Below are 21,039 nucleotides of genomic sequence, written 5' to 3'. Positions count from 1 at the left end.
AGGCAGGCAGATTTCTGAGTTCAAGGCCAGCCTGGTCTACAGAGTGAGTTCCAGGACAGTCAGAACTACACAGAAAAACCCTGTGTCAAAAAACCAAAAAATAAAAAATAAAAAAAATTTTAAAAATCAAACAAACAAAGCCCAAACAACAACAACAACAACAACAACAACAACAAAAAATAGAGTTTTCTCTATATAATAAACCTAGTATAGAATATAGAAATAATAACCCACATTACTACATAAGACTTGGTGAGTCACAAAATGGTTAACAGTTGTTGACTATAAAACCTGCCATGGCCATGTAACACTGGATTTGACTTTCTTGTCATTAAGATAATAAAAGGAAAAATTAATATTGTTAATGTTACACACCTAAAAGAGTAGAGATGTTTCTAATCAAACCTCGGGGAAACGCATTTTGAATGAAATTAAACAATAAAAAGAAAGCCAGCACTTCCTGAATTTAGAGTCTTTTAGACTTGAGCAGTTCCGAGATCTAGCTGTCACTGAAGGCAGGGGGAGGGGGGTTGAGAGGGACATCTAGCCCACTGCCAAGTAAATGCATTGCAGTGATTTTCCAGTGAGACTGCCTCCAGTTTGGGGATAATTAATGTGCTTTCAGTGTGACTTCAGAGCTTTGTATAGACAACAGCACTTCAATCAGGACAGAACATTTCGATTAAAAGAACTCATTAATGAAAGTGGTGATCAGTAGATTTCTGAGCAGTCTCGAAACACTTGGGTCTGCCCTCCTTTGGGGAGGTCAGTGCTATGCCACTGTAGCAGATTGGTAGTCCTCAGGGTATATAGCATGTCTTTAATTATTGTAAGTAACAACACATTCACAAAGCTTGCTTAGTATAATTATTCCATGACAGATACAAAGAATAGACCTGAGAGAGTCCGCTGAGAATTTCTCCAGGTTGGGAAATGAGCCAATGCACTAATCTTGTGATCCCCTTTCTCACAAATCCCTTTGCAATGAATCAAGAGTGTGACCCTCTGCCTCCTCTGTCATTTGTATGTTGATGTTGACATCCCTATCATCCATCTGAGTATGCAGTGGATATCTGTGAGCCTTGCAACAGGAAACCTGTCAGCTGCAGGGGCAGGATTGGGCGCTGTCTTATTTCAGCACTTGGTTGGCACTGTTGCTTCTGGATTTCCCGGAATGGATCTATGGAGTGAGTCTATTTAAAAACCTTTCTCTAAACACAGATGCCGACATGTGTATTACAACAAATGATCCTGGATTTAGTGATAATGGTTGGCCTTCCCTGGCCTTATTATAGTGTGAGATAAAGCTGTACTCTTTGAACATTATTTCAGATGAACATTTTGCCAGAGAGCTGATACTATTTTTCTATGAATTCTTGGTTAATTGCTTTAGGTAAGTCTTGCCACAGAATAAATTACATTTTTAAGATGAAACGTATAGGTGTCATCCTGTATTCCTTGTAGGTGTTTAAAATATTGTAATTCGTTTATAGGTCTGGTTTAGTGGTGTGTGCCTGTTATCCTGGCACTTGAAGTGGCTGGAACAGGAAGATTGTGAATTGTCAACCTGGGCTACATAAAAAGATCATGTGTCAAAAAAGAGGGGGGGGGGAGCTAGTTTTAAACAAAGACAGTCTATGTATATTTTCAGTCACAAACAAGTTCCTGTCAGACATACATGTTATAAACCCAGAGGGATGTGTCTTACTTACTGGACAGTGTGTTCTACTCATGGCAAGGCCCTGTTTTTCACACCTGCCATCCTGGTACAGCAGTGAGGGTAGGTTGTGATCGTCTGTCACAGGGGACATCTGTATCACCTGCCCCAGGCCCTGTATGCTGAGAACAGGCATGTTGAAGTTCTGTCTAGACAATCTGCAGCTGCCTCCACCCTGTTAATCTGGGAATTGTGAGTCAGAGGGATAAAATCCGTGTAATAACTCACATTCTTGTTGAATGAACAGCCCAAGGTCATCAAGAGACTAGGATTAAGGGGTCTGGGGAGTTATCTTAACTCAGTCAATAATGCCCTTGCCTTGCAAGTGTGAGGACCTAAGAGTGATCCCTAGAAAACACATAAAAAATGTGGGGTGTGACTGGACACTCATAATTCCATCGTTGGGGAAGTGGAGACAGATAGACAGATCCCTGGACTAGCTGGTTAGCCAACCTGACCTACTTGGTGAATTTTGGTCTAATGAGAGGCCTTGTCTCCAAAGAAAGGGGGAAAAGTGACTGAAATAATGACTGAGTCTGTTTTCTGGCCTTCGAGTGCACATATCCACACACGAGAAGAAAAGAGAAGGGGAGGGGAGGGGAGGGGACTGCTTGTGGACGTTGTACATCGTGGTGCGCACTAGGCTCCGCACCACGATGTACAACGTCCACAAGCAGGAGGAGAGGAGAGGAGAGGATGGGCTAAATAAAGAGAATTGAATGGTACTGATGTAAACTGATCGGGGGCAGTTAATTGCTACATAATCCTGTCTGTGATGTAGAAGGCACAGGGAGACTGTAGAAGTGAGCATTATATCTTGACTTGTATCAGTGATGGTCACCTTTGATGCTGTATGAGGTTTGCCTGGGGGTACATCAAAGACAAAGAAGTATCAAACCAGAGACACCCAGCACTGGACAGTGGTGAAAATGAGAAAATTATGGATAAAACCAGATTTTACCCAGAAATTGGTGCCGTCGGGGTAGAGAGACCTGCGAATAGAAATGGATCAATTCAGACATAAGATGGGAAAGTGAGGATTTATGTCCAAGATGCAGAGTCGGTGGATGAAAAATTACTAAAAGGGCCAAGGGGATACAGTAACTCTTGATAAACTAATTTAAACATAATTTTTGCGGAAGGCAGCCCAGGTGATCAGATGGCAGCTGGAGCCTGGTGAGAGATGAAGAATTTGATGTCATGTCAAGAGTGATGGCACACTGTGGATAGGGGTGCCCACTAGCTAAAAGATGTAGAATTTTTATAATCGACCAAGCAGGCGACGGAAGCCTCAGGCCAGGCCTGATTAAGCTGAGGGCTCACGTGAGCTTGGTTTGGGAAGGAAACTTGGTAAGGTTTAATATGAATTTCATAATTAAATTCTGTGTGTGATTTCATTTTCTACATATTCAGAGTCGAGCCTGCTTCAATTCTGTCTCTTCTTGTGATATGGGTTTCTTTTGCCAGAGTGCCACGGAGAACTTTCTTCTCGGAAACCATAAGCTGTGCACTAACTGTACAGAAACTGAGAGAAAGACCTAGATTTGCTTTGTGATCTTTAAATTACTGGTTTCATCTAAGATTCAATCTATTCAAAAGTTTTTAAGGAAATATGATTTGTACGGTAGCATTACATGGTCATGTTATGTAGCTCCAATATTCAAATGCCTACACTACCATACAGCAGAAGCCTGAACACGGGTAGGATGCCTGTGTGAATACTCAGAGATATGAAGTAAGGGAGGAAGACTTGGCACCTATTAGTGAATCTGGCAAAAGTCAAGTACTTACTCCTGACTTTCTTATTAAATATGAAGGAATTTAATGTTCGGTTTCAGTAGTAATATAAATATATTCATTTTGCATCAAGTATATCCAACCAGGCATGGTGGCACTTTCTCGTAATCCCAACACTTGCGAGTAAAAAGGAAGAAGATCTTGGGTTCAAGGCTAATTGAAAATTTGGGCTTTTTAGAGAGCGGGTAGAGGATACAGTGACTCTTCCCAAACCAACCTAAGAAAAATTATGGCTGAAGGTGGGCCAAAATGGCCCGGAGCTGGGGGATGATGACGGTTGGGAAATTTGGTTGGATATCAAGAGTGATCTCACCTCAAAGGTAGGGAGTCTCTCCAAATGAAGCCGGCCAGCTTAAGCTATATAGCAGGACCTTGTCTCAAATATAACAGAAACACTACCACCATCAACATAAGTGACATACACACACATGTGTGCGCGCGCGCACACACACACATACACACACACACACACACACACACACACACACACACACACACACACACACACACACACACACACACTAGAGAGGGAGAGAGAAGAACAGAAAGAGTTGGCCTCAAACTTAGGATTCTTCCGCCACCTCATCCCCCTGAGTGCTTGATTATAGGAATGTGTACCATGCAAAACTATACTCAGATTAAAGACAGAACACACAGTAAAGTAGATTGATTATATTAAGTTCATATTTTTAATGGGATAAAGATTAAATATGAACTTTTGATACTGTGTTTTGGAACCTATATTTGCATATCTGTTCTAAAATTTGAAAAAATAAAGACATGCATTATAATGCATTTAAAAAAAAAAAGCCTCATTGTAAGTCCAAGCAGATGAGGGTCTCTGGACCATTAGATAACAGTATGACATTTCACACACATTTTTCTCCTCAGATGGGGGCAGAAGGCATGGAAGGAGGTGCTCCAGGAAGCCTGCACTCTAGGAAACTCGTCAGCTTCACATTGTCAGGTAAGTGTCTGGCTGTGGCCTCTTGTCTGAGGGCGTGTAGGACACCATCATTCTTTCTACTGTATCATGTGGTCTGTACACTAGCTTACTGTGAGTTCTTTTGGCCATACTTGTGGAAAGCCAAATATATCTTACTGTGATAAAATTAGATGATTGTTATGTTTAGAAAGTACTCTCTCTACCAGGCTTTCCCGTGAAGGAAGGACTGTGAGCGTGTGTATACGCGAGGTGTGTGCAAACTGCTTTGCTGACTTGAAACCAGTTGTGCTTACTTCAACTGGAGAAAGGAAAAGGTTTGAAGGCTTAAAGAAAAATAAAAGAAAGCCATACTTTTTTTTTCTGTGATGATTGTACATAAAATATTAGAGCACAGATAGCTGTTTTCATGAAATTAAAAAGATAAATTTAACAAGTAAAATGATAATGGTTTTCTGTTTGACAAAACATGCCACCAGCAAGTGTGCAAGCCATCCAGGTACAGCGCAGTTTCAGGCTGAGTTTTGTTTTGTGGTTTGTGAAGTTGACTGAGTTGAAACTAGCATAGAAGTAAGTGAGGCTTACTACCAAAGGGGAAATAAATACTTTGATAAGACACAGCTTACACAAACTGACATGTTTGAAACAAAAAGTATACATATGAATATTTGGGTGCACTGGGCTGCAACATAAAAAGGTGAAATTTATTTTGTACCTAGGCACTGTCAAAAATTTTTGAAAACCACTGACCTATCGAGAATGAGTTGGAAAAAAAAGAAAGAGTGAATTGGAAGTTATACAAACCACAAATGTGCTAAGAAAGCCAGTGCTTGAAGGCCTCTTTTCTTTCCTTCCTTCACCTTCCTGATGAATCTTAGAAGTTGTCACCTGGTGGATGGCTTACGGTTCAGCTTAGGCCAATAAATATATTTTGTTTGGGATCTTTGGTATTTTCAAAGTATCTGGGTGAGCTACTTTAAAGTACCTTCTCCTATGGTAGCATTTGCCTAGCTCTGACGCCGCTTCCTGGAGACAAGTTGACTGACAGCTTGTGCTTTAGACCTGGTATGTTTTAGGGATGCCTATAGGCACTGAAGCCTCTGGTGATAAAAGGGAACAATTAGTCCCTTGATCATTGGCTAGACTCTTTCAATTTCTTAGTTTAGAGCTATTGAATGATGTGTTGCTGTGTATCATTTTTAACATGGCAGTCACATATTGATTTTGAATTCAGAAGGAGTACTGTTAACTCACTGCAGGATAATTACTTTCTGGAAAGTAAAATCACAGGACATCTTCCTCAAAATAAGCAATAAACTCTAGGACATCAGTGAGTCTGTCTTTAGATGCTTTGGCAGCATCCCGCCTCTGTTCAGATAGAAGCTGGCTGCCTATGGTAAGTTTCTCTTCACTAGATAGACATTTGCTGAGTGGGCAGAAATGGGTAAAAATCATAGGAGATGGGCAGAATTCTATAACATCAATTCTAAATCATTAAAGTGATTGTAGACTGACAGTGACCTACTAGAATAGCTGCCTGCAAATGCATTATACCTGACTATCTAAGAATAAGGAAGGGGACCAAGAATTGAACTGTATAGCTTTAACAAAAATTGTGTCTTGACTAACTCCTTAAATCTTATAATAAGGCTGAGCCTGGGGTATTTAGCATGCATGCCTTTGTTACTTGGAGTTCTTCTTTGGTTTGTTATGTGTTGCGGATTACTTAGGAACAATGAAACAAAGGAAAATAGAAGCAAGAACAGAGAGGAGATGAATTCAGGGGGTGCATTGCCGGACTACAAATGCTCAGTTTATCACCTGCATTGATGAAGATTCATTCATCTGTGCAGTGTCTCACTGAGGGAGAGTCAGCATCAAGGTGTCTAACTTTGACACCTTCTTCACCATGTCTTTAATCTGGTGACAGACTCCTTTTTTGTTCAAAGGAATATTTGTCTGTGAGTTAATTAGTTCTGTCAGACTTTGTAGCAGCTGTTTCGATCCATGATGTTCTGCATTTGCTTCAAGGAAATCCCTTGCTTGGAAGTAAACTTAGCATCTAGATGCTATCCATCTGTCTTGAGTCTGAGGCAAGAGTGCTCGAGAAAGGGCAAGAAGATAAATGTGTAAGCTGCACTTTCTTCTCAAGGCTACTTTACACTAACAGAGGAAACACGTAGATAATAAACGATCACATGCAAATCTGGGTTTAATGATGCATTTAATAATGAAGCATCCAAAATGGAACCACTGGGATACTGAGCCGACAGCAGCTTCACAGCGCACCTGTCTCATTCCTCCCTCGGCCTTCCCTCTCCTGATGCTTTCTAGGGCAGCCATCAATCTAGATCTCATGCAGTGGTGTTAATGCGAGGCCTCACTGGTGAATAGCTCCATATTTGCTAATGTGCTGTCCTATTCCACTGCTGACTGTGTCATTAGCCAGCCCTGGTCTGTTTTCATGTCATGTATCTAGGCCTCCTATATTGCAGGGCTGTGACACAGTGTCTCTCTCTCTGCTGATCTAGCCAATATAGGTCTCCCTGTGCAGACTGGATCTCTAAGCTTGAGTATTCAAGACCCCCAGATCGATCTGAAACACCTAAAAATGTCATCTCTTCCACAGCTTTCCAGATGGTTTAGTCCCAGAGCTACATCAACCACACCGACAGTCTCGGAAAGGTGTTGTGGGACCACCCAAGTCAGCTTTAGCTCTAGACATTTGTGCGCCTGTCAGTCTGACAGCTGAAATATCTCCTCATTGAGCAGACACTAGCTAAGGCTTTTAGCAGCTTATGTCATATAAAACATTTTGTGAGTATAAGGCAACTTATAAGATATTCATTGAATATTTAAATTACTTTATAGGTTATAGAAAAATAACTGAAGAATTATTCAGAATAATTTCATTTACATATTGAACTCATTATAGAATATGTATGACATATAAGATGTAGTACAAATGAGTGTGTGCTTTAAATTTTTACCTTAAGTTAAACTGGTTTAAACGTATGCATACATATACATATATAGTACACATATGTACATATATAGTATAGATATGTATAATTTTACATATATGGGTGTTTTTTTAAGGTGATTATTAGGAATTTCTATGCGGAGGTTGTCTTACATTCTGGCTGACCAACCACACTGCACCAGAAAAAAGATGGCGAGGACCCATGAGCACATGGGGTGAAAAGCATTCCAGCTGTAGGGGCACAAGGTGATGAAGGGCTGGTACTATTTTTACCACCTTGGAGAGCCCTCTGCTGGAATTATAGCCACGACCCACTTGCCATTCTCTTCGGGCACACAGTGTGGCTGCAGCTCTATATGTGCGCAGTGTGACTAGTTCAGCTGCTGTGTCACTGGCTCCTCTCTGTCTAGAGCTTTGGATTAGAACTTTGGTTAAGAACTTGGCTGTCTGTGCTAACCAGGATGTCTGAATCCTTCCTCCTTTCTTCCCTGCTTCCCCCTTCCTGCTGCTTTCCTTCTCTCCTGCTTCCTTCTCCCCTCCCCCCCTCTCGTTCTTTAAAGATCTCAGGGCAGTTGGGCTCAAGAAAGGGATGTTCTTCAATCCCGACCCTTATCTTAAGATGTCCATTCAGCCAGGGAAGAAGAGCAGTTTCCCTACCTGTGCCCACCACGGGCAGGAGAGAAGATCCACTATCATCAGTAACACCACCAATCCAATCTGGCACAGAGAGGTACGATGACAGTGGCTGGGGGGTGGGGGGGTGGGGAGGGTATGAAGGTGTGATGGGGGGTCTTCTGCTTGGCAGTACTTGACAGGTAAGTTCATCTTTTCCCTCTGAACTCTGTGCAGACTTGAGCTGTTAATGGGTGTGGGCACGGTGGCTCCAGATGTCTAGTTCTGTGGCAAGGAGGGTACACTGCATATGAACTAGTTCCTTCTTGCTAGAGCCAGGTGTATAGCGAGACTGCTGAATTGTTCTCTTCTAGGGTACAACTTTATGCTATGCTACAGGTTTAATAATTGAAATAAATATGTATCTTAATATTTTCTTAAAATAAAATTAAATGCAAAAAGTTCATGAGAAACAAAATATATGAAGATTTTCATAAAAACAGGAGAATCAAAATATTACCTTGCGGAATCACAGTAGAGTCTGAATCAAAGGAGAAAAGGCTAGTGTGTACTTAATTTTTTAACCTTTTTCTCTAGTATGTATTCAGTCCAAAATAAAGGAGTTTCTTTCTCTATAGGCTTTGGCAAATGTTTTCGTGAACTTTCAGATTCTTGCTAGATGAGCCATTCAGGAAGTCGGCATCCTGAGTGAAGGCAGCTTGGCAGATTGTGTTGATGGTATTTGAGGGTTCCTCACAGCAACATTACGCCGCCTGACTTCCTAATGCATCATGTTAGTGGAATCAAGCAAAGGATTTTCTCAGTAGAGCTACAGAGTCACATATGAGCAGAGATGTGGCATGCCTTCTCACTGGCCAGAAGAGACTTTCCCAGTGTGTCTCAGGGTTCCAGCCTTGGCTTCCCAGTTCTAGAATGTTTCTAGGAAACTTTTACCTCTGAAGGAGATGCATAGGTAGTTAAATCAGGTCTGAATGTTTAGCCACAGAAGTGTGCTAACAATGCTATAGTGGTATTATAGTGGGAGAGAGATAATTTCACAAAATATGAGAGTAATTAGAGCAAATTGGGTCTAGAAGTCTGGCACTTGAGTGTGGAAAGGCATGTCCCTGAACAGTCCCTGTGTTTATCTGAGTGGCAGATGTTGCTTGTATTTTCACACCTGCTCTAAAACACCACGATGTCATAATGGCAAATGACTCTGAAAGTCGTAGCACCTCATCTACTGTGACATGAAGTCTGGGAAATATAAAATACTTTGAAGTGTGAGCTCTAGAAAGCTCATAGTGGATACAATAACCAAACAAGCAATAACGCCCTCTTCTTCTTTCATATCTGCCCTTTTTGCATTGCCCATGAACAAAGCCAGGGTTAGCACGTGTGCTGGTCAAGCACTGTACACTGACCTCATCCTCTGCCTGCTGAGCACCGTGCGTTCACCTGATGGGGCAGCCGAGAGTGTGGTCTAACCATCTCTACCTCTGGAGACCGACAAACTGAGCTTCAGCTATTAATTTGACTACCTACTCAGAAGCAGGACATTTATATGTAGTTTTCTTATTCTTAGCAAGCACTATTTTCCATTAAGCAGACTGCCAAATTCTTCTGCCCTTTGGAGGACTTTAATTATTATACTAAATAAACATAGTGGCGCCTAAATGTCAAACAGGCTAATTCTGTTCACATTGCTGTCGTTGCATGGACACTGTCAAGGAAAAGCAACATGATTCACACTTCCTGCCTCCATAGTTTATTTACTGAGGTCAGATGTTTACATAGAAACGGGATCAGTCTTACTGATTTTCCCTTTTACTTCAGTAAAATATATTATGCATAATTTAATCTTCGATACTATCTCGCCTGTAACTACTAAACCAAGGAAGTGTATCATTGGATGAAAGGATTTCTGTTGCCACTCAGATTTTAAACTTTTTTTGTTTTAAGAATCTTCGTGACTTTTATTCGTTTTATCTGAGTACGGGATTGACAGCAACTGGTAATGTGAACTCTGTGTGCCATCAGTTTAAGAGATACCATTTTTTGTATATAAAATGATAAGATGTTGCATTTGTCTTCTAAGCTAACATGTTGTATGTTTTTTTTTTTTTATTTCAGAAATACTCCTTTTTTGCACTTTTGACTGATGTCTTAGAAATTGAAATCAAAGACAAATTTGCCAAGAGCCGGCCCATCATCAAACGCTTCCTGGGAAAACTAACCATTCCAGTGCAGAGGCTGCTGGAGCGGCAGTCTGGGTAACTAACTGCCTCTCGCTTGGGGGGTCCTGAGATTAGTTTTTGAGGAGACAGAAGTGAAGCTTGGTAGTCCCTGGGTGTGTCTTGTCGATAAGAAGTAGAATGTGTCTCTTTAATAAACGCTCTTATGCTCAATAAAGTGCACTGGACCCAAAATACCTTGTTCCAATGATACAGGTCCTTGTGGTATCAGTCTTCATCCCAAGTCTCGCTTAGTTAGCAGTCAGTGACAATTCTTATGCTATTTGGCTGGTTTGAGGGCATGTTGAGATCTTGCTATGACACCCTCTCAGGAGAATGTTCCACCCTCATCTTATCCTGATAAATCCATCCACAGGGCCTACCTTTATTCCTGAAACACACACACACACAAAAAAAAAACCAAACTTATTTGGGGACTTAGATTTAGTTTTTCACTCCTGTAAGCTGTCTATATAAGTTGTGAGTAGTTAAGAAATACAACATGCCCCCATCCATTGTTATGTAATACATATTTTTATGTTGTGGATACTAGCAAACGCAATACTGCAAGTACACTGAGGCAGCATTAGGTCATTTTGTGTGTCTCTTTTCACTTCAGGAGAATCTTTTGAATGTGTGGTAGTATGAGCCCCCTCCTCATAGCGATAGTGGGGGCAACCCCCTAAGATGCCTGTCCATCATTAGACCATTACAGAGAGTGGTCCACATAGTGTCAGCAACTCCCAGAGGTGGAGGATGTGATGCTAGTCATTTCAGAGGTGAGGGTCTCATGCTGCAGGTGGGAGAGCCGAGATCTGAGCTCAGTCCCTCTGCTGTAGACCCGCTGCTCTCTGAAACAACTGGAGTACAAGTTGTAGTTGTTCCCTGCTGGAAGCTGGCCCTGCATATTCACTGCACTTTTTACACCTTGAGTTCTGCCTGTGAGTGTTGCCTGTGGAGACCTGACCCTCCACATTCACATTCAGGTTTCTGGGGTTTCTGATTCCTCATCTGAAAATGATTACTCAGACTATGGGGCCCCTCTAGCCCTCATCAAACTCACGGATTCTGATGGATTCTGTTCCTCTTGATTCTCAGAAGATGTGAACAGGGTGGGTGGACAGCCCACACAAAATAAAGTGATAATACAAAATTCTAGGAGCTTGGTTTATCTGAAAAAAAAAAAAAAAAGCTGAGACATGACAGTTATTTTTAAATTATATTTTTTAATTATTTAAATAATTATAGCTCCTGGAAGATATATTTTGAGAACTTTTGAAATTATTCTTAGCATGTATCAACAGTGAATGATTATGGTAGGAATCAACTGCAATAAATCTAGTATATTTCTCACTTGATTTATATTAATTATAATTATCTAATTCAGGTACTATATCTGTACCCATTGCATGTACTGATAGCAAGATTGATCAAGGAATAGCTCGATCTGGTCCGTGACCCAGACTACCATGAACTCTCTGGTGTTTGTGTTAGCCGTCTGAAGAGCTGGACACCCATGGGAGAGACAGACCCAGATCTGTGTGGAGTGTAAAGAAGTCCGAAATGCATTCCTAAAGTGTCAGAACTGAGATGTCTCCCCATGAGCAGGCTAAAAGCACTGCCACCCTACCAGACACTGGCATACGTTCGTATTTCTGACCTGATTATTGTTTTCTGTTGAGTAATCAATACATCTTGAAAGGGCTATATTTTGGTTAGTTATACATTTGGTGAACTGCAGCTATCTGAAATAGGTGATAACGTCCAGGGCATGGCTGTATGGGATAATCTACACTTCCTAATCTGTTCTTAAAGCATTTGTTTAACCATACAATTTTCCATGGTATGGCCAGTTTCCTTTCCAAAAGACTTGTCACGGTCCTATGGTTATCATTTTCTCCGATTAATGGGAGAATGCCTCGGGCATCTAAAGAAAGTCTTTCGTTGTTCATTTTTTAAATAATAGGAGTAATGTGTAGCATATTCTTCATGATGATGTATCATAGCCGGAAGCAGCTTGAGTCTGGATGGGCTGGACAAGCTCAGGAGGGAAACCCAGGACCGCACTCCGTACAGAAGCACACTCTTCACAGAGGGTCTGAGAGGCGTAGGCGGCTTTTCTGAACTTGGATCTGGAAGAGTTGAACGGAGGCTGTTTGTCTCAGTTAAAATTCTTCCAAGTAATGGTTCTTGTTTGCCAGTTAGCTATTACGTATCCATTAAGTGCCTACTAAATGCCAAGCACTGTGTTGGGCATTGGAGATGAGACGGTAACTAGAAGAGACGTGTACAGTCCTTTCCTTATAACTCTTATAAAACTCCTTCTCTACCTTAAACACCGCTTTTGCAAATCTTCCCTCATTAGCATCACTAGTGGTTTTTGGCAGAAAATGGAGAAGCAATCATTTTATTTTGACAAGAAAATGATGGATTCATTAGATGACTAGGCGTCAGAATGTAGAGGCTGGGCCTTGGGATTTGCTGCTGGGCATACTCACGAGTGTGCAAGCACTCCTGTATGTCAGGGGCTCCCTGAATGGCGTGAAGACAGCAGTGAGTGGGGAAGGTGCATCCCCGCCATTGCACCAATTACAGCGGCTATGGAGTTCTACTGAGCATTCCGATGTAGTCTGCATGTAATACCTGTTTGAACTCCCTGTTCAGCAAGAGTATTGATGGCAACATGACAGTCAGGTACCCCACAAGTAAGAAATGGCAGTAAGAGGAGCACCACCCGAAGCAGCCTGGGATCATGGAGACTGTGTGTAAGATGAGCTTGTAGCACAGAGGATGCCTGACGGGGGCTTCCTCAGCGGGGTAACATGTGTCTCATCCCAGGTCTGCCATCCAGTAGCTTCTTAGCTATGCCTTTGTCTTCCTCTAGAAAACGGGGTTTGTGCTTCCTCCCTGGTGTCCAGGAAAGTAAAGAAAATGTATCCCTAGAGCCCTGGCAATGTGGGTATGTTCTTCAGTGATCACTTCAGGTGGGAAAACAAACTGTTTGACAGCATCAGTGCAGGACAATAATATCAACATCATAAAAAGATATGTCTCAGAACTTACTTATGAATTCAGATGAATTACAAGTTGATAAAATTAATTTATATATATGTATATGTATATTTGTTTACAAAACAAAGCTAAGTAGGTTGATGCTACAAAGCTGACTCAAGGCTCTGTAATGTACAGTGGTGCAGAGGCGTCTCTTCCCAGAATAGCCAGTAGAGGGCAGCGTGAGAGCAGAAATAGTGTGACTTGATTAGCCTTTTGGTTGTCTGAAATTAGTAGTAAATCATCTGACTCAGGATAGGAGTTCCTTGTATTTGAATCTGGAAAATAGGCATGGACTCGAAACAGCTGGATGACCCTATCCTTAGGCCAGCCAACAGCCTAAGACCACCACCAAGGCAGGCCAAAAAATGAACAATGGTCCAGCTGTGATGGAGTCTAGCACCAGACATGGGATTCAGAACTCTCCCTCATTGCAGAACGCCTGAGGTTAATACCTGAGAGTCAGTAGGCCAGGTTTCCCAGAAATGAGAGCATTGTCTCTAGTCCCCTATTTTGCAGATGAGGAAGGTAAAGTCAGCCCCTGCACGCATGCACGCACGCAAGCGCGCGCGCACACACACACACTCACACTCACAATAGGGGCTGCTATCTGGAATCAACCTGGTTTTATATTCTCATATTGTTCTCTCTCCTTTAATGTTCCCTATAAGACGACTTTCTTTTTGTCCCTGGGCCACATTGTGCTCCAGCCTGTATTTACTTCAAATTCTGAAACGTTCAAGGGGCAGGCAGCCTGTGGGACTGGAGGTGACCTGTGGGAAGAAGGCTAAGGTACACTCGGGATGAAGGGCTGTTTCTTCCCCTGCAGGGACCAAATGCTCAGCTACAACCTTGGCAGACGGCTCCCAGCGGACCACGTGAGTGGCTACCTTCAGTTTAAAGTGGAAGTTACATCTTCTGCTCACGAAGGTGAGGTGTCTCTTGCTGCATAAGCACACACTGGGTCTTACTCCACTGATAGTTGGCATTTAAATGGAGCCGTTCTGTGTCCAGTGCTGGAACTGGAATGGCTTTCCGGTGATTGCCTGCTTCCAAAGCATTTAGGAAAGTCCACTTAGCAAAAACGGCTCCAAGAGTTACATTTGCATTACGAAGGTAGTCTGCAGAGATCAAACCTGTACCTCCTGTGCCAGATGTTACACGGGATACTGACTTAGCGAGGAGTAGTGAATTCTAGCAGCCAGTGACACTTCAGAGTCATCTTTGGGATGACTAAACTCAGCAAACTTGTTAGTTTCAGGACAATAGGTCTTTCTGTCTCCTATTGAATGCTCACCAGTGCTGCTTCCTCACTCAGATGCATCTCCAGAGGCTGTTGGCACCATCCTCGGAGTCCACACTGTGAATGGAGACCTGGGCAGCCCTTCCGATGAGGAGGATATGCCAGGTAGCCATCATGACAGTACTATCTGTGCTAACGGGCCCGTGTCCGAGGACAGCGTTGCTGAAGGCACCCCTAAGCATTCTTTCAGGACTAGCTCTACTCTGGAGATCGACACGGAGGACTTGATCTCTACTTCTTCAAGAAATTCACCCCCCAGGGGCCGCCAGGATTCACTCAATGATTACTTAGATGCTATGGAACACAATGGCCCCTCCAGGCCAGGGGCAGCCTCCTCCTCTGAGCGGTCCATGGGAGCTTCTCCTAAACTGAGGAGTAGTTTTCCCACGGACACAAGACTCAATGCGATGCTTCATATAGACTCAGACGAGGAAGACCATGAGTTTCAGCAAGACCTGGGCTACCCATCTTCTTTGGAGGAGGAGGGAGGCTTGATCATGTGCAGCAGGGCATCGAGAATTGATGATGGGAGCCTGACATCTCAGACCAAACCAGAGGATGACAACCCTGTTGAGAATGAGGATGCCTCTGTACATGAAACTGCGTCCTTAGAAGAGAGGCCGGAGACTCTTCCAGAGGTTGCAGATGGCTCCTTGCCCTCAAGTGCAGCCGCTGATGAAAATGAAGCCAGCCTGGAGCCTCAACCCAGTGCAGACCAGGGTAGCACTGAATTGTGTAGCTCTCAAGAAGTAGATCAGCCCACAAGTGGTACAGATGCGGGCGCTTCTGACACATCTGGAGGGAGCCGCAGAGCTGCCAGTGAGACCGAGTCCCTGGACCAGGGATCTGAACCTTCCCAGGTGTCCTCTGAGACGGAACCCAGTGACCCTGCAAGGACAGAGAGTGTGAGTGAGGCCAGTACCAGACCTGAGGGGGAGAGTGACCTGGAAGGCGCAGACAGCTCGTGCAATGAGAGTGTGACTACACAGCTGTCCTCAGTGGAGACACGGTGCTCATCTCTAGAGAGTGCACGGTTTCCAGAAACCCCGGCCTTTTCTTCTCAGGAGGAAGAAGATGGGGCCTGTGCAGCTGAGCCAACCAGCAGCGGCCCAGCAGAGGGGTCACAGGAGTCCATCTGCACTCCTAGTTCTTTACCTGCTGTGCAGGTGCCCAGCAGGGAAGAGGAAGGGTCCGCAGTGGCTGAAGCTGCTGCTTCTTCTGAGCAGGGGGAGCTGGGGGAGGTCTGGCAGAGGAGGGGGAGTCTTGAGGGAGCAGCTGCTGCTGTTTCTGCTGCTGCCACTGATAGCCAGCCCCAGGAAGATGGGGATGCTGGGGATGCCCAAGATGCCTGCGAAGGGGCCACTGCCCAGGAGGAGGGCGCCACTGGAGGTAGGATATAGAAGACAGCATGACTCTTGGCTTAAACGTAACTGCTCAAAAAGAAATTATATAATTTACATATGTGTATGTGCATAATTTACATGTATGTGGATATATAATTCACATATGTGTATCTATACAATGTACTATATGTAAATATATCATTGGCATGTATGTGTATATAGTTTGCATGTGTGTAGAGGTATGGTTTGTGTATATGTAAATTGTGACGCAGTTTGCATGTATAGGTATTCACCTATACATATATATGGAAGTGAATTCCTCCTCTGGTGTTTACCCATCAGCAAAAGGATTAAGAAGGGGAACATAAGGAAGCAAGCAACACCTGAAGCTGTTCTTATGCATCAGGCCTCCCAGGCTGGAGAGACCATCATTTGCCATTCACATCGCTAGGAAGAAGATGGCATGATTTCCATGCACACCGACCTCAGTTCAAATTCAGTCTTTTTAAAGCAGGCCTCATCTCTTGCTGACTTAAGAGGCCTGGCAAGCGGTAGTCTTCCATCTTAAAGAAGATGCAAAACCAGCCAGTGCCTTAGTGTGATGTATAGGGGTGATGGGGAGCGCCGTGAGCTGCTCACTCTCGAAGCTCCAGAACAGGGAGTTAGTGTGAACGGGGAGGAGGGGAGCGCTGTTTGAGTCTGAAGTTGCAAATTCAGACATAACATTTGTATCGAACCTTAGTGACTATGGCTCCTAGGAATGGTTTATTTAAGATGTCCTAGAGAGAGGCAGGGAAATGGGGAAAGGACAGTCTCTTGTGCCTAAATAGCACAGACTCAAAGAGAAATGAATTTCTTTTCATTTGGAGTAGCGATTAACCCCAGGACCTTGTGTTTGCATGTCTGGCAAACTGTATGAGTGAAGCACATCCCAGTCCTAGGAGTTATTTTCTTATTGTGTGTTTTATTTTCTACCAAAATTATGCCCCTTCTTTCCCTCTGCCTCCTATTTTGCTTTTCACTATCTTATGGCCACTTTGTGACCCTAAAGCGTTAGTTATGAGCAGTTTCGAGGCAGGGAGGAGCAAGGGGAGTTAAGTGCTGGGAACATTTCTCTAGGAGCCTCTTCTGGGCCTTCATCCTTGTGGGAAATGAACTGAAAGAGAATGGAGAGAGCAGCCTTGGAGCTGATGTTGGAATTGTTTGCTTGCTTCCTTTGTGTTGAGACAGAGTCTTTCTGTGTGGCCCAGGCTAGCCTGGAACTCTCTAGCCTCCGGCCTCATTGAGTCCTGGGATTACAGATATTTGCCAGTACACCTATCCTAGGTGTGTGTTTTTGTCAAGTCGGAGAGAGGGGGGAGGAGCATTCATTTTGATGCAGAAGGAAAAGCAATACCTGTGTAACTTTCTACCTTTGACCCTAGGTTCTCAAACCAATGGCCACCAGCCCTTGAGGTCGCTACCGTCCGTGCGCCAGGACGTCAGCCGGTACCAGAGGGTGGACGAGGCTCTCCCACCAAGTGAGCAGCTGTTCACTAAAGGCTTACCTTACTGGCAGTGTGTAAAGGAGACAGGCAGATCCTTTCCCTGGGTCCTGGAGAAGAAGGTGTCTAAGAGATGCCACTTGACCAGCGGCTGTAATCTGAGGCGCTCTGTCTAGGCGCCCTGGACAGAGTACCAGCACCTCTGGTACTGTTCTAAAGGAAAGGGCAGCTAGGATGAGAGCCAGCATTGTTCAGCCCATGGAGCAAATGCCATAATCCCCACATTTCAGGCATCAGTTGCACAAGAGAACTTTTTAAAATGCTTCACAGCGGTGTGATTTTCTTAAGTGCCTAGGCGAGACAGACAGGTTTTCTTAGAAAAGCCTCACCCTGCAATGCACCAGCTTCCGTCCCTTTCATCATTTTAAATTATTAAATACAGGGTCTTATTATTTTTCCTTAGGGATATACAGGACATGCTGTTAATTTCAGAATTTACCCTACAGAATTTTGGGGGTTATAACCATTATTTGAGGAATTAAACGGTGTGTCAGTGTTTTACTTTTAGAAGATGCTGAATGCTTTGATAGTTGGTTGAGGATTAGCAGTGTCGGGGAAATGGTTCACAGCCCAAATTAGTGATACTCTTCACTCCTCATTAGCAAAAAATATGAAGTCTGATTAAGTTTCTCAGGTCCCTGACGGCGACATGCTGAGAGCAAGCTCACTGAGCATACAGCACTGTAGGTGTGGTGCTGGAGAGGCAGCTGGAGGGAAGGCCTCCTGGGTCCTTGCTTGTCCTATTCCCCCGCCAGCTTCTCCACTCTCTGCCCACCTGTCTTGTCACATGTGAGGATGAGAAAAAGGTGGGGACTTCGTATTCTTCAGATAATGGGATCTGAAGAGAAGTGCAGGCTCTCTTGTGCTGAAATCCCAAGTGGCGATTCTTGGAGGGGGCAGACAGGAGCAGAGAGCCACAGTTCTAGGTAGTCAGGGTAACGGCCTTGATCCTTCTGCAATCTATTGTTCATGGTCCCCTCCCTTTTTTATACATTTGAATAAAAAAATCAAATGCTGTATTCTTTGGGCATATTTTGGTATAATTGAGGCAGAATGGATTGGGAACATCAGAAGAGAGTTCTGGAAGAGCTTTGTATGTGGATATAGCTCAATCGTAGAGTGTCTGGATATTGGAGAAGGGAGCATAGCATCGCATGAGTGTGTGGATAGCAAGCACCCTCCTAGTCACGTCCAGTTTCTCCAGTTTTGTTGGGCATAATTTTGATCTATTGATTACAGTTTTAAAAGATAAATGGTGTTTTCTTCTGAAATCAGGATCCCTATTTATATTTCAGTGTCCTTCTTTAAACATGGTGATAAACCCAGAGAGTAAAAGTGACTTTGTCCTATCCCTCTTTTAGTAAGGGACCTGTGCATGGGAGAAGAATTTCCTGTTCAGTCGTTCACAGTACTGTCCACACTCACTGGGATGGGCTTACATGGCACTGATCATTAACTGGGAGGCCAGAGAAGGCCAGCGTCCAGTTTGAAGGAAGTGGGAAAGAAGATTAATGAGAAGAGCAGACTGGTCATAGGCATTCCTTCCCTGTGTCCACTTCCCATACATATCAAAAAAGTAAGACCTTTCCTGCCTCTGAACCCTAACTAGGTACCAGTGCTGTGACAGTGGCCTTGGGATAGTGTTACCATCACTGTGAGCTCATCTTACAGAGCATCTTTTAAATGGGCTGCAAATATATTTAATGCATGGGGAATCGAAGAGACTGGATTCCAGTCCGTGCTCTTGGGGAGAATCTTAGCCTCCTATGAACTCTGAGAACTCCTGTTTGTTCCATGGGCTTGGTTGTCACATTAGCTGTTGTTTAAGTTCCAATTCACTTCTGTCAGTGTTCCTTAACTTTCTGTGTGTTTAGGAATGATGGGGGGGGGGGTTGGTAGAATTGGAGATAACTGAGTTCTGGGATCTGAAGACCTGGGTGTATCTTAGGACTCAGCTTTTCTATGAAGATTCTCAGACCAAGTCTGGCATCCGACAGACCCCCACCCCCACCCCCACCCATGCCCAGGTACCTTGGGAAACAGAGCCAGTAGGTAGTTTTCCAACCTCATTATTGTCACGTATTTGTTTATGAAGGGAAATCTTATGTGGAACACCCATGTGCAGTGTCCGATGTTTAGAGCTAAAGTGAGGGTAGAGAGCAGCTCTGGGGACCCACCCTAAGTATATAAGGCTTAAGAAATTCCAGCTGAGTTTGGAACTTGTAGACTATTTATGTAAGGTACATGGATGACACTAAGATGTTACCAGATCCTTTCTGAACCTGATATAATAAAACTGGCACTGTTTTATAGATGTATTGACTTTTAGAGGGGAAAAAAATGTTTGGTTCTGTCCTCTAGTTTTCTACTGAAATGGTGATGCACTGAGACATAGGAGCTTTCTGTAGGTCTCACAGCAAAAGTATGAGTAAGTGAGAAACCAGACCTCTTACCATCCAGGGTCATGTACAGACCCTGAGACCCACCCCAGCACATGACTCTCATCTTTTCCCATCCCGATGGTGCTCACTTTATGTTCTACTGTGGCAGGAGAAGAAAGTAAGGCTCCAGATCCTGCCTTCTAACTCTGCCTGTCAATATTTAGTGGCATTGATCCGAAAGAAGCTATGATGGAGTGAAATGAGTGCTCCTGTGCATTCTTATATGAAGAACAAACCAGGTCCAATAGGAAGACATTCAAGTGGCTATACCTTTCAAAGTTAGCATGGTCTCAATGAGGGTAGTGAAGCATCCTACCAGCGTTGACCACTTGGGACAGAAGATTGCCAAGGGCCTAACAGCCTTTCCTAATCCAGTGCCAAACACCCACTTGAAGTCAGCAGTATCACAGAGATAGGCTATCTGATATCAATAGCCTTAAAAGTACATTCACTATACTGGATTCTTAGAGAGCAAATCTGTGGTTCTGGTTTCTTATTCTGCCTATTACACATTAAAAAAAAATGTCTTTAATGAATGATAAGTTAGGGTTATCTCTGGTCTTCGTGGAAGGCAAATAAAAGGATTTTTGTAGAATTACATCACCTAAAATCATTTGTTCTCCTATTACACGGTTTGTGGAAGACACAGTAGTAATAGTATTTGGGGGATTCTTCTTCCAAATCTCTCCATTTTGCTGCCCATATAAGCTGTTAGGCAGGCTGCAGTCACATCTCCTTAGGTAAATCTTTATTTAGTTATTTCCAAGGAAACAATTCCATCTCTGAAGGCTTTGGGGTTTTGGACCTTTCTTCTGCCAGGGAGTGGGAAGTATGCAGCAGTGGATTTTCTTTCTGCTTCAACTGCTGGAGCTTTGGAGCCAATTCTTAGTAACAACCTTGTCATGGAAGCTTGGCTGGATTGTTTTCTGATTCCTTCACGTGGCTTTTTGTTCTTTTTAAATCTCTGACTACTACTACTTCTTCTTCTTCTTCTTCTTCTTCTTCTTCTTCTTCTTCTTCTTCTTCTTCTTCTTCTTCTTCTTCTTCTTCTTCCTTCTTCTTCTTCTTCTT

At 43.4% G+C, this 21,039-nt stretch overlaps 1 protein-coding gene across 3 annotated transcripts in view; it reads left to right on the top strand.

The window, feature by feature from the left end:
- The window catches only part of Hecw2 (HECT, C2 and WW domain containing E3 ubiquitin protein ligase 2), a 373,974-nt gene that overhangs the window by 240,759 nt on the left and 112,176 nt on the right, over positions 1-21,039 (top strand). For all 3 annotated transcript variants that reach the window (XM_029538487.1, XM_021197433.2, XM_029538488.1), the window contains exons 5-10: positions 4,406-4,481; positions 8,001-8,170; positions 10,186-10,325; positions 14,167-14,267; positions 14,656-16,029; positions 17,408-17,503. In XM_029538487.1, coding sequence (XP_029394347.1) covers positions 4,406-4,481; positions 8,001-8,170; positions 10,186-10,325; positions 14,167-14,267; positions 14,656-16,029; positions 17,408-17,503 — 1,957 coding nt within the window. The remainder of the gene's footprint in view (positions 1-4,405; positions 4,482-8,000; positions 8,171-10,185; positions 10,326-14,166; positions 14,268-14,655; positions 16,030-17,407; positions 17,504-21,039) is intronic.

The sequence above is a fragment of the Mus pahari genome, chromosome 5 (assembly GCF_900095145.1).
Source record: "Mus pahari chromosome 5, PAHARI_EIJ_v1.1, whole genome shotgun sequence".
NCBI classification, from domain to species: Eukaryota; Metazoa; Chordata; class Mammalia; order Rodentia; family Muridae; genus Mus; species Mus pahari.
Note: the sequence above shows the minus strand (reverse complement) of the source record. Positions and strands in the feature narration are given on the sequence as shown.